This window comes from Panicum virgatum, chromosome 5K (genome assembly GCF_016808335.1).
Source record: "Panicum virgatum strain AP13 chromosome 5K, P.virgatum_v5, whole genome shotgun sequence".
Classification (NCBI taxonomy): Eukaryota; Viridiplantae; Streptophyta; class Magnoliopsida; order Poales; family Poaceae; genus Panicum; species Panicum virgatum.
The window spans coordinates 41,491,360-41,503,753 of NC_053140.1; the positions used below are offsets into that span (position 1 = coordinate 41,491,360).

Sequence of the window (12,394 nt, forward strand, 5' to 3'; positions counted from 1 at the left end):
AAACTTTTACCACTCCATGCTACTTGCAGTATGTTGTAATAGTAAATTAAACAGAAGTAGCGTGTACTTCCAATCTTCCGTGGATGAAGGCTGCGCTGTGCAGAATTTGCACGTCAAGACGCAACATGCCGTGGGGACTGGCGGCAACCAGCAAGCAAGGGGATAGGTGAACTGGTGAAGTGGATCCGGTAGTCAGTGGTCACTCACATGGCGCGCCCAAGCAGGACAGCCCGGAGCAGATCGGAAGCTTCTCTTAGCGCTTTTATTATACCTGGCAGTTGGCACCGCACGCAGGTGAAGCCACCTTTACGCGACCCCCGCTCCTAACCTCAATGATGTGCACGAGCACGAGCATGATCTCTCGCCGCCGCTACGGTAGCCAGGGCTCGACGCGTCGTCGCGCACGGACTCGCCCGCCGCATGGGCGGTCGGGCGCCGGAGGCAGGGCGCACATGCGCCGGCCGCGTCGTCGGTGCTCTGCTTCCGAGCGGAACGCGCGCGCCCTCGCCTCGGCGCGGCCATGGCGCGGCGCGCGTTATCTGGGTGCGCGCCGCCCGTCGCCCATAATGCCATGCGGGTGCACGGCGGCCGGGCATGTGGCCGGCCAATTTGACCCACCGTTTTAGGAGCCGCCACATGCGCCGTCGCTTTCGAGCCGTACTGGAGCGGAGCAGGGGAAGGTGGCGAGCCAACCACCGGCCCCAGAATGGCCGCCCTCGCTCGCTGCTCAGCCGGCCTCAAGGGCGTCCACCCTTCCCAATAAGCAACGATCCCAATGAACACCACACCCTACTAGTCTGCTGCTCGAATTCTGAATCACAACTCTGCTTATTCCTTCCGGTAGTTATACTGCCAGCGTATGTACCTGCCGCTGCTCCGATCCAAGCTAGGAGCCCCAACTAATATTCCATCGAGTCCTGCGAGTGCAAACAACGGGAGCAGATGGACACGCTCCCATCATAAGAGGGCGGCTCGGCTGAGGGGGGCCAACGCGCGCTCCACGGCCTCCTCCCTCCTTTTCCCCGTAGGCTCGTAGCGTAGCGTGTGTTAATGATAGCCTAGTCAGCCGCAGCGCTCCAGCAGCTCTCGCCTCGCCTCGCGATCAACCATGGGAAGAAGGCCGCCGGTGGCGCCGGTCCTGGCGCTGGCGATCGTGGCGGCCCTCGCGTCGGCGGCCGCCGCGGCCCGGGGGGACGTCAAGTGCGGCGGGTGCGCGCCGTGCGTCGGCGCCGACTGCCCCGTGCTGTACCCGTCGCCGCCCCCGCCCCCGCCGTACTACTACTACAGCCCGCCGCCGCCGGCGGTCTACCCCTACCCGGGGTCGGGCTGCCCGCCGCCGCCGGGCGCGTACATGCAGATCGGGAGCACGCCGCCGGGGAAGGGCCCGCTGTACCCGCAGGACCCCGGGTTCATGCCGTCCGCCGGGCCCGGCCGCGCCGCGCCGCTCGCGGCCGGCGTGCTTGCCGCCCTGGCGGGCGCGTGGGCTGCCTTCTTGTGATCCGCAACCGCAGTGCCACTCGACACAGCGGGCTCCTCCGGTAAGTAGGGCGACGCGCGGTGGCGATCCTGCCGGCGTTCCAGTTAAGGGCTTCCCAGTGTATTTACGCATGCTCCTTTTCGATAATAATTTGTACTTGCCATCCTATACATGGGCTGTAGTTGTTGCAAATGTATGAAGGTTTTCTTTTCTTTAGTTTTTTTTTTAAATCTGATGATTTTAGAACAATCACTTGTAAGAAACGGAACGCAAAGCTACGCAGACGAGGTCATTCTTGAATTCAGTTTCTTTTCTCATGGTCAACTCATGGCGTGTATCGTCGTCAATTAATCGTGTGATCCTCTTATTCTGCGAGCAACTTGCCTCTGCTCATGGGGGAGGGGATCAGGCCGATCAAGCCGGTGCGGTGAGCAACTTGGCGCATCCGTCTGCCATGCTCACTTTCCAAATCTTAATCAATTATTAAGGCTCATCTGCATGGGTCAGGATCGCGCGCGTTGCGTATAGTAGCAGACAGCTCAGGTTTCCATGGATTGCGACCTGTTTAGCAGCAAGCATGTATCGCCAGCTGGTACAGATGCCATGCCATGATCTGATCAATTATTATTACATCTATCCTCCCCCATGATCCTTCTGTTACAGAATGACAAAGAGCGTTTGGCAGAATTACGCCACCACCAACTGTTTCAACCGAACACTTCACATGCCTCTCAGCACGGAATCAGGGCAAGCATGCAACAAATCAACAGATGTAATAGAAACATATGTAATAGTTAGTCATAAAAAGAAAAAAGATTCAAAACTTCATAATTTTTTATTGACAAATCAAAACTAGAAAAAAAATAGCAACGTATGTAATAGATAGTCATTTTTATTTGTCCTAAGTGAAAGTAGACTAAGTTTGACCAAATCTATGGATTCAGCACATCAAATAAGTAAATTATGAAAATATTATTTTATAATGATCTAATTGTTCCCATTTGATATTTAGAATATTATTATTTTTTCTATAAACTTGGTCAAACTTAGAATAGCTTGACTTAGGATAAACTAAAATATCTTATATTTCAGGATAGAGGGACTATATATACTCTTAGTTTATAGTCCATATTTTGAACTAGTATTAATGAGATGTTCATGTTCCCCAATACATTTTCAATTATTCCCGGTTTTGATTGAATAAGTCAACAGTCTAAGGAAAAATAATTTGCGCTGCTAAATATGCTTTAAACAAATAATCAAATAATTAAACAATGGAAGGCGCATAAAATCTAATCAAACAAGTCTGGCTCAGAAGAAGGCAGCCCCAAGAAAGAAAATAATCCAAGTAATCTTCAGTTTTTTTAGAGGAAAGTAATCATTAGTTTTTTTAGTGGTGGAAAGTATAATCATTAGGGACGAGGTTAAAGCGCGACCCGTCGTGCCAAGAGCATAGCGCGCGACACCATTTTTCTGGGTTTTTGCCTTTCACGCACAGTACTTGCAGTACTATTTTAGCAAATCAATGTCTTGTTTCCTCCTAAGCTCAGCGTTCTTTTCAACCTTTTTAGTATAAAGTATTCTTCTAAAAAATATATTATCTCCTTCATACGAGCTCCGATTGAAATACCGATTGCATCGTTATGTTCTACGTGATGAGACGGTCAAAACTAGATCCCACTTGCATATATTTTGAAGATGTTTTGAACTGGTAGTAAGTTGCTATATGTTATACACATAAGTTGCCACAAAAATAGGAGGTTTTATACACATAAGTTGCCACACATATTGAATATAAGTTGCCACACATATAAGACAAAAGTTTTCCAAGAAAGTATTTATAAATTATCATAAAAATAAAGTTGCCACAAAAAATTAATCTGTTATAAACATAAGTTGCCACAAACAAAATCTATCATATGCATAAGTTGTCACGAACACAAAATGTAATGCATATAAGTAGTAGAAAAGAGAGTAAATATCGAATTCATAAATTTATATATAAATTGTCATAGAAATAAGAGTAGTCACATACGTATAATGAAAGTTGCCAAAAAACAGAATTTTTCTTGTGCACATGAGTTGCCATACGTATAAGATATAAGTTACCACACATATAAGATAATAGTTACAAATAATATTTATAAGTTGTTACAAAAACAAAATTGGCTCAAAATCATAATTTGTTATGAACATAAGTTGTCACAAAAATAGAATAGTAATATGCATAAATTGTGGCAAACATAATAAGTCATACACTTTAGTAGTAAAAGAAGAGTAAGTTGTCGTACACTTATAAATTTTTTCCACATGTATAAAAAAAAGTTGCCCCACAACAGCACGTGTTATACACATGAGTTGCCCCATATATAAGATACAAGTTATTCAACAACACATGATGCATGGGTTGTTGGGCCGTAGCAAAGGTAGATTAAAATATTGGTACATGTGATTATTGGGCCGCGAATTCAAAATAGGCCAGAAGCGGGCCGGAGCGAGGTCGCGCGCTGCCGCGGAAGCGTGACCCGTCGTTGGTTAGCTTTTTTTTCAATCATTAGTTTTGATAAAATGGAAGCTAGCTAGCCACGCTCGGCGGCGTTGGACCGGCCCGCTGGGCTAGCAACAACAGTCTGCTTTGGGCCGTTCTACCCTGCACTGCGATGCTTGCGAATTGCGGTGCTAGCAACAACAGTCTGCAGAGCAGGGCATCAATCTGTCCGTAACATCTCAAACATGATACCACGGGCTTTGCCCTGTTATATTGAGCGTCGCCGATTGATTCCGTGCAAAGGCCTTTTTTTTTATAAAAAAAGTCGGGCTCTTGGGCAACCTAGCAAAAAATCATCATGCCGTCGTGTGCACACAGTGCTGCTGGCTAGAGTACTAGTACCTTTCCAAGACATTAATACAGCCACTCGGGTACCGTATGTACATTCACACGGGGAGTCAAACAGTTTCGTCACTCTGAAGCGGCACGTTATTACAACAAGCGGGTCTGCCCACCATGTCCTTCCACTGGGCGTGTATGTCCCTGGCGATGTTGAGGGCGTCCGACGACGCGCCCAGCAGCCCGCGCTGCGAGAAGCCGACGGTGTAGAGCCCGTTCTTCCCCCTCCAGCCGTCGGGGAAGGGGACCCTGGGCATGCCCTGGCTCGTGAACACCTCGCCTCCGTCCTGCAAAACGAGGCTCGCTCATGAGCAAAGCAAGCAGCAGACAGAATGGATCGGAAGAGATGGCGATGATCAAATGTAGCAGGCTACTAATAAGCTGCTGAGTTCTCCTATTGTTCGACATCGCCGCGCTTGATAGCCTTTGTCGTCTCACCAGCTAGCTACACATAGACTAGCAGCTTGGGAAATCGATCGTTCACCTTGATTGAGCTATGGACAAGTACGTGTCCGCTGGACCCAAACTGAAGAGTGTCTATCCAAACTCTCGAGTCCGTATGCATTGCTCGCATACCCGGCCGGCCGCGCGTCGTCCTCGGCTGCCCTCGCCGTCCTTGGATCGTATCAGAGCCAAGCAGCTAGCCAGAGCTAGCGTTGGGGGGGTCTCCCGGGTCCGGCCCTGCTGCGTCCTGTGCCCGCGCCCATACCCCGGGCCTGGTGACTCACTGACTCGATCACTTGGGCGCGGGTGGCACTTCGGGAGAAAGGAACGCGCGGGGCAGGAGCTGCGCCTGCGCGGCCGGCATACACGAGAAGGGCAACGGGGGCAGCAGGATGGCCGAACACAGGGACAGGGGGTGATGCGCCATGATGCGGCAGCCGCGCGCAGCAGGCCCCAGCGCGCGGCCAACAAACAAGCGAGTCCTTTTCATCTTTTTCAGTACAGTACTAGGAAGGGAGAAATTTACCTTGAGCCAGGAGGGCACGTTGCTCCTGTACCCCGTGGCCAGTATTATTGCGTCGAACTGCTCCTCCTTGCCGTCCGCGAATCTGACCCCGCGCTGGGTCACCTCCTTCACTGCTCCCACTACCTGGCGATCATGTTTCGCATCATCAGCAACCCTGAAGCTCAGGCTCAGCTCAGCAGTGTGGGTAGGTTGCATTGCAGGACGAAAGGTTAGCACACACACACAGGGCTGAGCCTGAGATTCAGCAAGGCGAGGCGAGCCATAAATCCGGCCGCTGGCCCACGGCCGGCCGGCCCGGGGCCCAAACCCCCACGGTTTGACCGGTCGCGCGTGATTGGATTTCTCCTTTGGTGAAAGTGAAAGCAGGGCCGGCGCTAACCTTAATTTTGCCGGTTTTGATGTGGCCTAGCGTCCCGACGTCCAGCACCGGGGTCCGGCCGGTGAGGTTCTTCAGCTCCATGGGCCCCGTCTTGGGCCGCCTCAGGCCGAGCCTGCCCGTGTCGCCCAGCGCCAGCCGCGCCGCCGCCAGGAGGATCCGGTCGACGGCCGCGACGGAGAACAGCCGCAGCAGCGCCATGGCGATGCCGAACGTCGAGAGCCCGAGCATCTCCCTGGGAAGCACGTGGACCTGGTGGACGAAACCAACAAGAGTAAGGCCGGGTCGATGCAAAGGCAGCTGCTGGTGCTGAGAATGAATGACTTGCTTGCTTCATTGCTCGGGACAGGACAGAGACGTACGGCAAGCAAGTAAAGCAGGTCTAATTATGCTTAGCGTGGCCAAATATGACCATGCACATTGAAGCATGTCCCGAAAAACAAAGTGCGGCGCGCACAAAGACAATCATCCAATCCAAGGGGGAAAGGAAAGCGCTCAAGCGGCAGGATGGCAGCAGCAGCACTTGTTGTACTTTGGCTGCCCAAAGCGAGCTAAAGGCTGCTCTGCTGGGGATCGTTGTTAGTTAGTTGGTTACCGTGTTGCGCACCACCAGGGAGGGCTTGGCGCCGTGCCGGCACAAATCCAGGCTGACCTCCATGCCGGAGTTGCCGCACCCCACCACCAGCACCTTCTTCCCGGCGAACGCCTCCCCGGACTTGTAGTCGCAGGTGTGCACGACGGGGCCCTCGAACAGGCGCGCGCCGGGGAAGTCGGGCCTGCGCGGCACCGCGTTCTCCCCCGTGGCCACCACGAGCCACCGCGCCAGGAGCAGCTCCCCGCCGCCCGCCAGGCGCACCGCCCACGCGCCGGCGCTCGCGTCGAAGGCGGCCTCCTCGACGCGCGCGCCGAACCGCGGCGCGACGCCCGCCGCCGCGGCGTAGCCCTCCATGTACGCCACGAACTGGTCCTTGGACGGGTACTCCGGGTAGCCCGCCGGGAACGGGAGCAGCGGCAGCTCGCAGAAGCGCTTGGGGAGGTGGAGCGTCAGGCGGTCGTAGGTGCGGTGGCGCCACGTGGACGCCAGCGAGTCGGCCATCTCCAGCACCGTGGCCGGGACGCCGCGCGCCGCCAGGCACGCGGCCGCGGCCAGCCCCGACGGGCCCGCGCCGACGATGATGGCGCCGGGGACCCACGCCGCGCCGCGGCGTCCCTGTCCCTGCGACGCCGACGCCTCGCCGTCGTCCATCGCCTTGGAGCCTGCAGCTGCTAGCCTGGGGGCTGGGGGCTGGGTGGCTGCCGCTTCTCTTCTCTTTTTTACCGTGTGGAGTGCTTGAGGTTTTACTGTGGGAGGGGTTTTATAGGGCCGCCGGGGTCTGGCCGTCTGCCGGGTAGAGGAGCACGTAGTACTACGCTAGCTTCATCACCCGACCCGGCTGCAGACTTGTAAGCTAGGCTAAGCTAGCTCTTGCAGCCGCGGCCGGCGAGCTCGTAGCTAGTAGGAGCAGGGGACTAGCATGTTTTCCAATACTCCTACTACTTGTACATGGTAGTGGGATGGAGCCGTGTGACGCGAGTTCATGGGGTTTTCCGTTTGGAAAACGAAATGTGAGTGTATGCTCCAATGCCCGTGCCTCGTGGTGAGGCATGGTCCTCCACGCTAGCTAGTCATTGCCGTGTAGGTGGGTGGGTGTTACTAGCTGAGGTCCATCGTCGTCTGCGGTTACAAATTTGGAGTAGCACTTGTCACTCTCGGGGGCTCGCGCGCGCATGCCAATGCAAGATCATTGTTAGTGGTTTGCGTGATTCAAATGTAGGGGGTGCTTTGCGAGGTGTGGGAGAGTGGGAGCATTCCTACACCCCTATCGCCTGTATTTCAAGTGACACTCCATATGGTGAGTGGATAAATGGTCCGAAGATGGATGATGTGTTCGCGTTGTGTGTAAACACAAAGATGGAGTACTATTCGTTTTCACAAAAGGTTCTTGGAGCAAAGATAGAACAGATGGTACAAACGAGGAAGCAACAAACATCAGCTGCTTTTTTTGGTCAACATAGGTCAACATAGCAAGGCTCTGATCATCAGTTGCTTTTTTTTGTACATATGAAGCGTACCTCAATTGATTTGTGCTCCTTCTGACTCGCACAGGTGCTCGTATTTTTACTTTATTATCCTTTTAGAGGTAAGTGACGTGCACACCGATGGCGATGCGTTTGAGGTGATATCGTTAATCATAAGATGTGTTTGATTGTCTCTCTGATGTCTTCATAGTGCGTAAGTGCGTTTGTGTGAGCATATAAGTTAGATATTATTGTAACCATATATACAATTTTTGCTATGGTATGTCAAGATGTTCAGTAGAAATTAGAATTCTTTCTAACTAAAGGCCCAATAAATGTATAACACATCACTATTTTGTAACGCCAAAATCAGTTATTTTTAGTAACCATCCAAGGTTAACTGAATGATCCAGATTTGCTCCATCCCTATCCAATTAATATCATGATCCCATCCCACTCACGCCGAGCCGACTGCGCCATCCTCCCCCACCCTCCCCACAAGTCTCTCCCTACCGCTTGATGCCACCCTCCCCAATTGTCGTTATCATCCTTACATCATCATCATCGTCCTATGTTTCTGTCGGTTGTACAATGTTTCAGTTTTTTTTTGGCAAAATAGACATTTTGTCCCTCAACTTTTAAATCGGCTAATATATATAGTCTCTCAATTTTCTTTTTTAGGTGAAACTCACCCTTATGTTGGGTACTCGAAACAAAATCAAAGGCTCCATCGATCAAGTCAATCGCTCGGCGTTTTCTAGACGAAAAATCAGGGTGGTCAGAGAGGGGAGTAAATGGAACGGGCAGCCAGAGCCAGCGGTGCATGCAGAGACTTGAGCATACAGGATACAGCATACAGCTGGCTGTTGCGAGCTGGGTTCTAGGCACATAGCATGCAGCTAGCAGCAGTGAGCCAGGCATCAATGGCTCGGTTGGTCGAGCAGTGAGAGCAATCTGCGGATACGTTGATTGCCTATCGACGGGTACAAGTCAACTCGGAGTCGATCTGATGATGGAGTTCAAAATGACGACCGGCTTTAGCTCGATCGAGGTCGAGCTCGAGCCAGCAGGCTTGCATGCGTGCGTCCGGGCGGCTGGCAGTGGCCGGCCTGCCGGTCACCTACAAGCTACAGTCGGGGCTTTGATGGGAACATTTATTGGAACCTAGCCTGGTGACAATGTTGCTACTCTGATCCGGACGAGGATTCGCTGCATGCATGGCCTGCGCAGTGCTGCACGCCATGCCTTGCAGTGGCAGCTCGGCGCAGGCGCAGAGCAGAGGCCATCCGATCAAGATTTGAAGAATCTGATCAGTTTGTCAGGCACTGTGCGTGCCAACGACGATCAGGAGTAATTTTTCTAGCTGGAGCGGCTACCGAGCATGCCGAGGAATGCGGCATGCATGGCAGCGCATGCAGAGAGACAAGCCGCTCCGCTCTTGCGAGCATTCAGCACGAAGCTAGCTAGAGCTCGATCGGCCATGGCCCCCACGGCTAGGGTTAGAGGAGAGCTAGCGCACGCTGGAAGGTAAGGTAAGGAGGCTAGCTTGGGGCCGGGCGGCTCGGACCCCTTTCCGCTAGCCCGAGCCCGGCCGCGCGCGCTGGGTGCGCCACGCCTTGGCGGCAAGTTCCCCGGGTCGCGGGCATGCCGCATGCGGCCGGCGCCAGTGCGTTCTTCGTGGGGCGTGGCCCCGCGTCGTCGTTTCTTCGACTCGGCTCAATCATTGATGATGATGATTCTCTGCTGCACGGCCCACTGCGCCGTGGGCCCCCGGCCGTCGTCCTAATCACGCCCGGCAAGTGGGCAACTGGTCGTCGTGGTCCTCCGGGATCGGTCACGCTCGCTCGCCCGCCTCTCGGCTCGATCTCCACGCTATACAAAGCTTCGTTCGGCCCTCGGCGTCGGAGTACACGTACATTCTAGGACGGAAGGAGTACATACATACATGTACTCCCTTCATATTCCAAAAAAAAAAGTTATTTTGGACAGCGATATAGTCTTCAAAACTTAACTTTAATTTTTATAAAGATATTTATCGCAAAGTAAAATATTTATATTTATATGAAAGTATTTTTCAAGACAAATCTATTCATGTGGTTTTTGTATTTTCAAACTCAATAATTTAAAAGTTATTTATGGTTTATATTCTTAATGTTTGACCAAAATCTTATTTAAAATGACTTTCTTTTTTAGTATGGAGGAAGTACGAGCCTGCGTACAAAGGTACATTAGTACCTAGACACCGGTCCACCTCGTGTAGGACACTAAGACGACAGTTACCGGGGCTGCCATCGTGTAATAAGTGGTTTAATACGCTCATGATTAATTGCGCGTCCTAGTAGCTAGGTTTGTCAATCTTGAGGTGTTGTGTACCTACTACGTACTAGAGATCCAATGAGCCCCCACCCTGTTGGCAGCAGGAGATTTGAGGCCCGTTTGGTACGGCTCATGGCTGCCGGTGCAGGAGCCGCACCAAACAGAGTGCTCCATCGGCGGCTCCACCAGATGAGTTTTGTGAGAGCCGGAGCCGCTTTGTGAGGTTGCTCCGGCGGAGCCACAAAACGTGACTCCACCTGTTCTAGCTCCGGCTCCACCCTCCCACCGATCCCTCCCAAACAAGGCCTTGGTCTCCTTTGGCACGGGCTCCAACTTCAGCTCCCTCAACACAGCTTCTACTAAAGCCCTGCCAAACAAGATTTATCATTTATGTGCCAACGGCTTTTTTAAGGGATCCAACTACATAGCAAGGACCCTCCGAACCAGATAGCGATAACTCGAGGCAGATCACCTCACAAATCAAGGTTCAACCCACTTCAGTGGTCGTGACGTGTCTTTGTTTGTTTGTTCTCATCCCTATGAAGAACCCGATGGACTTCATAATCTTCTTCTAGTCCCCATATCACAACATTCCCCCTAACCCCCGTCTTTTCTTCCATTGCTTTGCATTCTATACATCCACGCTGCTTCGAGATTCCGATTTCACCTCTATTGGTATGGCATGACTTCCGGTCACTACTCTACCCAGCATCAGCGGCCACCACCACGTCTGATAGTGCCCGCCACCTCACCGATAGATGCTGCCACAGCTAGTCTCACCTCCCTTCCAATCTCCCCACCCCAACCAAGGTCAAGAGAGATAGGCAAGAAAACAGGACTGAAACTAAGGCCTTGTTTAGTTTCAAAAAATTTCTACAGTATCCGTCACATTGAAATTTTGGACACATGCATGGAGCATTAAATTTAGTTGAAAAATAACTAATTATACAATATAATTGTTTCATACGAGATGAATCTTTTAAGCCTAATTAGTCCATGATTGGACATCTATTATCTTATTATTTGGCCAACAAACAGAGACTCCATGTTCGCTCTCAAGGTCTAGAAATTCTCACGTTAATCGAAGAAAATAAGAGAAATTAAAATTACCCACCACTGCCATTATGATAAAAATTGACCCAAAATACCCCTGTTGTAAGGATCACCGGGGTGTCCGACCCTAGAGGGGGAGGGGGTGAATAGGGTCGCTAATCGCTTTCTATCCTAGGGCTCAATCTATTTGCATGAGATAAACCTAACACGTCCTACACATGCTAGTTATGACTAAGGTTTATCTATGATACTCTCTACTTACCCCTAAAAGACTTGCAACCTATAGCCAATCCTAATCAAACTAACTAGGAAAGTAAAAGTACGCAAGATAGAGTAAATACAGAAACGTAATACGGTAAGTAAAGAGGTAAGGGAGAGAATATGCAAACTCCCGTGAAGGCACCAAGACAAACGATTTAACGTGGTTCGGTTAGGACACCAAGTCCCTCCCTACGTCCACAGCCACTTGTCCAACACGAACAAGTGTGATGCCAAGTCTCTTCGCATGATCACCGTCTTGCGTTCGCCACCAAGGCTCCCAGCAAGCAAAGGCTAAGTGACCCCAAGTCACCAAGACAAGGCCACCGCCACCGTCTCTCTCGAAGCGTCACCAATGGCACCGTCTTCACTATTGGAGCCTCTCACCAAGAGGGGTCTCCTTCCCCGCACAAAGTGTCGTTGCCGCTCCACACCAAGTCGGAGGGTCACACGACGAGTACACAAGATGCTTGCTGTAGCAAGACTTTCACTCAAGCTAGTTCTCTTAAGAACTAAGCCTAATCAAGCACTAAGCACTCTCACAAGTGTGCTTAAGCCTATATGATGTACAATGAAGCTCTATGGTGGTTGGAGGTGTTCTTCAAGTGTAGTAAACTTTCAGCAACTCCAGCACTCTTAAATGACCCGGCCTTGGGGGTATATATAGGCAGCCCAAGCAAATATAGCCGTTGGAGAAAAGCTGCCAGAAAAACACTTAACGCCGGTTAATCCGACGCACCTCCAATAGCCATCGTCGGTTCAACCGGTGATACTAAACTGCCCGCCTCAAAAACTAGCCGTTATGTGCACGGGCAATCAACCGATGCTGCGTCGGTTTAACCGGTGAGTGTAGTTATCCTGTGAACTCTGAAAAACCAACTCTCTGGACAACTGCACCGACGTTCACCAAGACCCTATCGTCGGTTCATCCGGTGTATAGACCTTGCCTCAGCTTCTGGGTCCATTGCACCGACGTATTCAACTTCCCTAACGTCGGTT

The 12,394-nt window shown here is 51.5% G+C and overlaps 2 protein-coding genes across 2 annotated transcripts; one reads left to right on the forward strand and one right to left on the reverse strand.

The window, feature by feature from the left end:
* The first annotated feature begins 731 nt into the window (after positions 1 to 731).
* Positions 732 to 1,801, forward strand: LOC120709972 (formin-like protein 18). The gene has a single exon (XM_039995597.1). The coding sequence runs from the start codon at positions 1,109 to 1,111 to the stop codon at positions 1,496 to 1,498; it is 390 nt and encodes a 129-aa protein (XP_039851531.1). The 5' UTR covers positions 732 to 1,108; the 3' UTR covers positions 1,499 to 1,801.
* Positions 1,802 to 4,346: 2,545 nt separating this feature from the next.
* LOC120709971 (indole-3-pyruvate monooxygenase YUCCA1-like) lies at positions 4,347 to 7,196 on the reverse strand. The gene is made up of 4 exons (XM_039995596.1): positions 6,306 to 7,196; positions 5,714 to 5,962; positions 5,335 to 5,457; positions 4,347 to 4,651 (listed from the first exon to the last, which is right to left on the reverse strand). Exons 1-4 carry the CDS (start codon positions 6,954 to 6,956, stop codon positions 4,424 to 4,426), a joined length of 1,251 nt encoding a protein of 416 aa, XP_039851530.1. The 5' UTR covers positions 6,957 to 7,196; the 3' UTR covers positions 4,347 to 4,423.
* Positions 7,197 to 12,394: the final 5,198 nt, after the last annotated feature.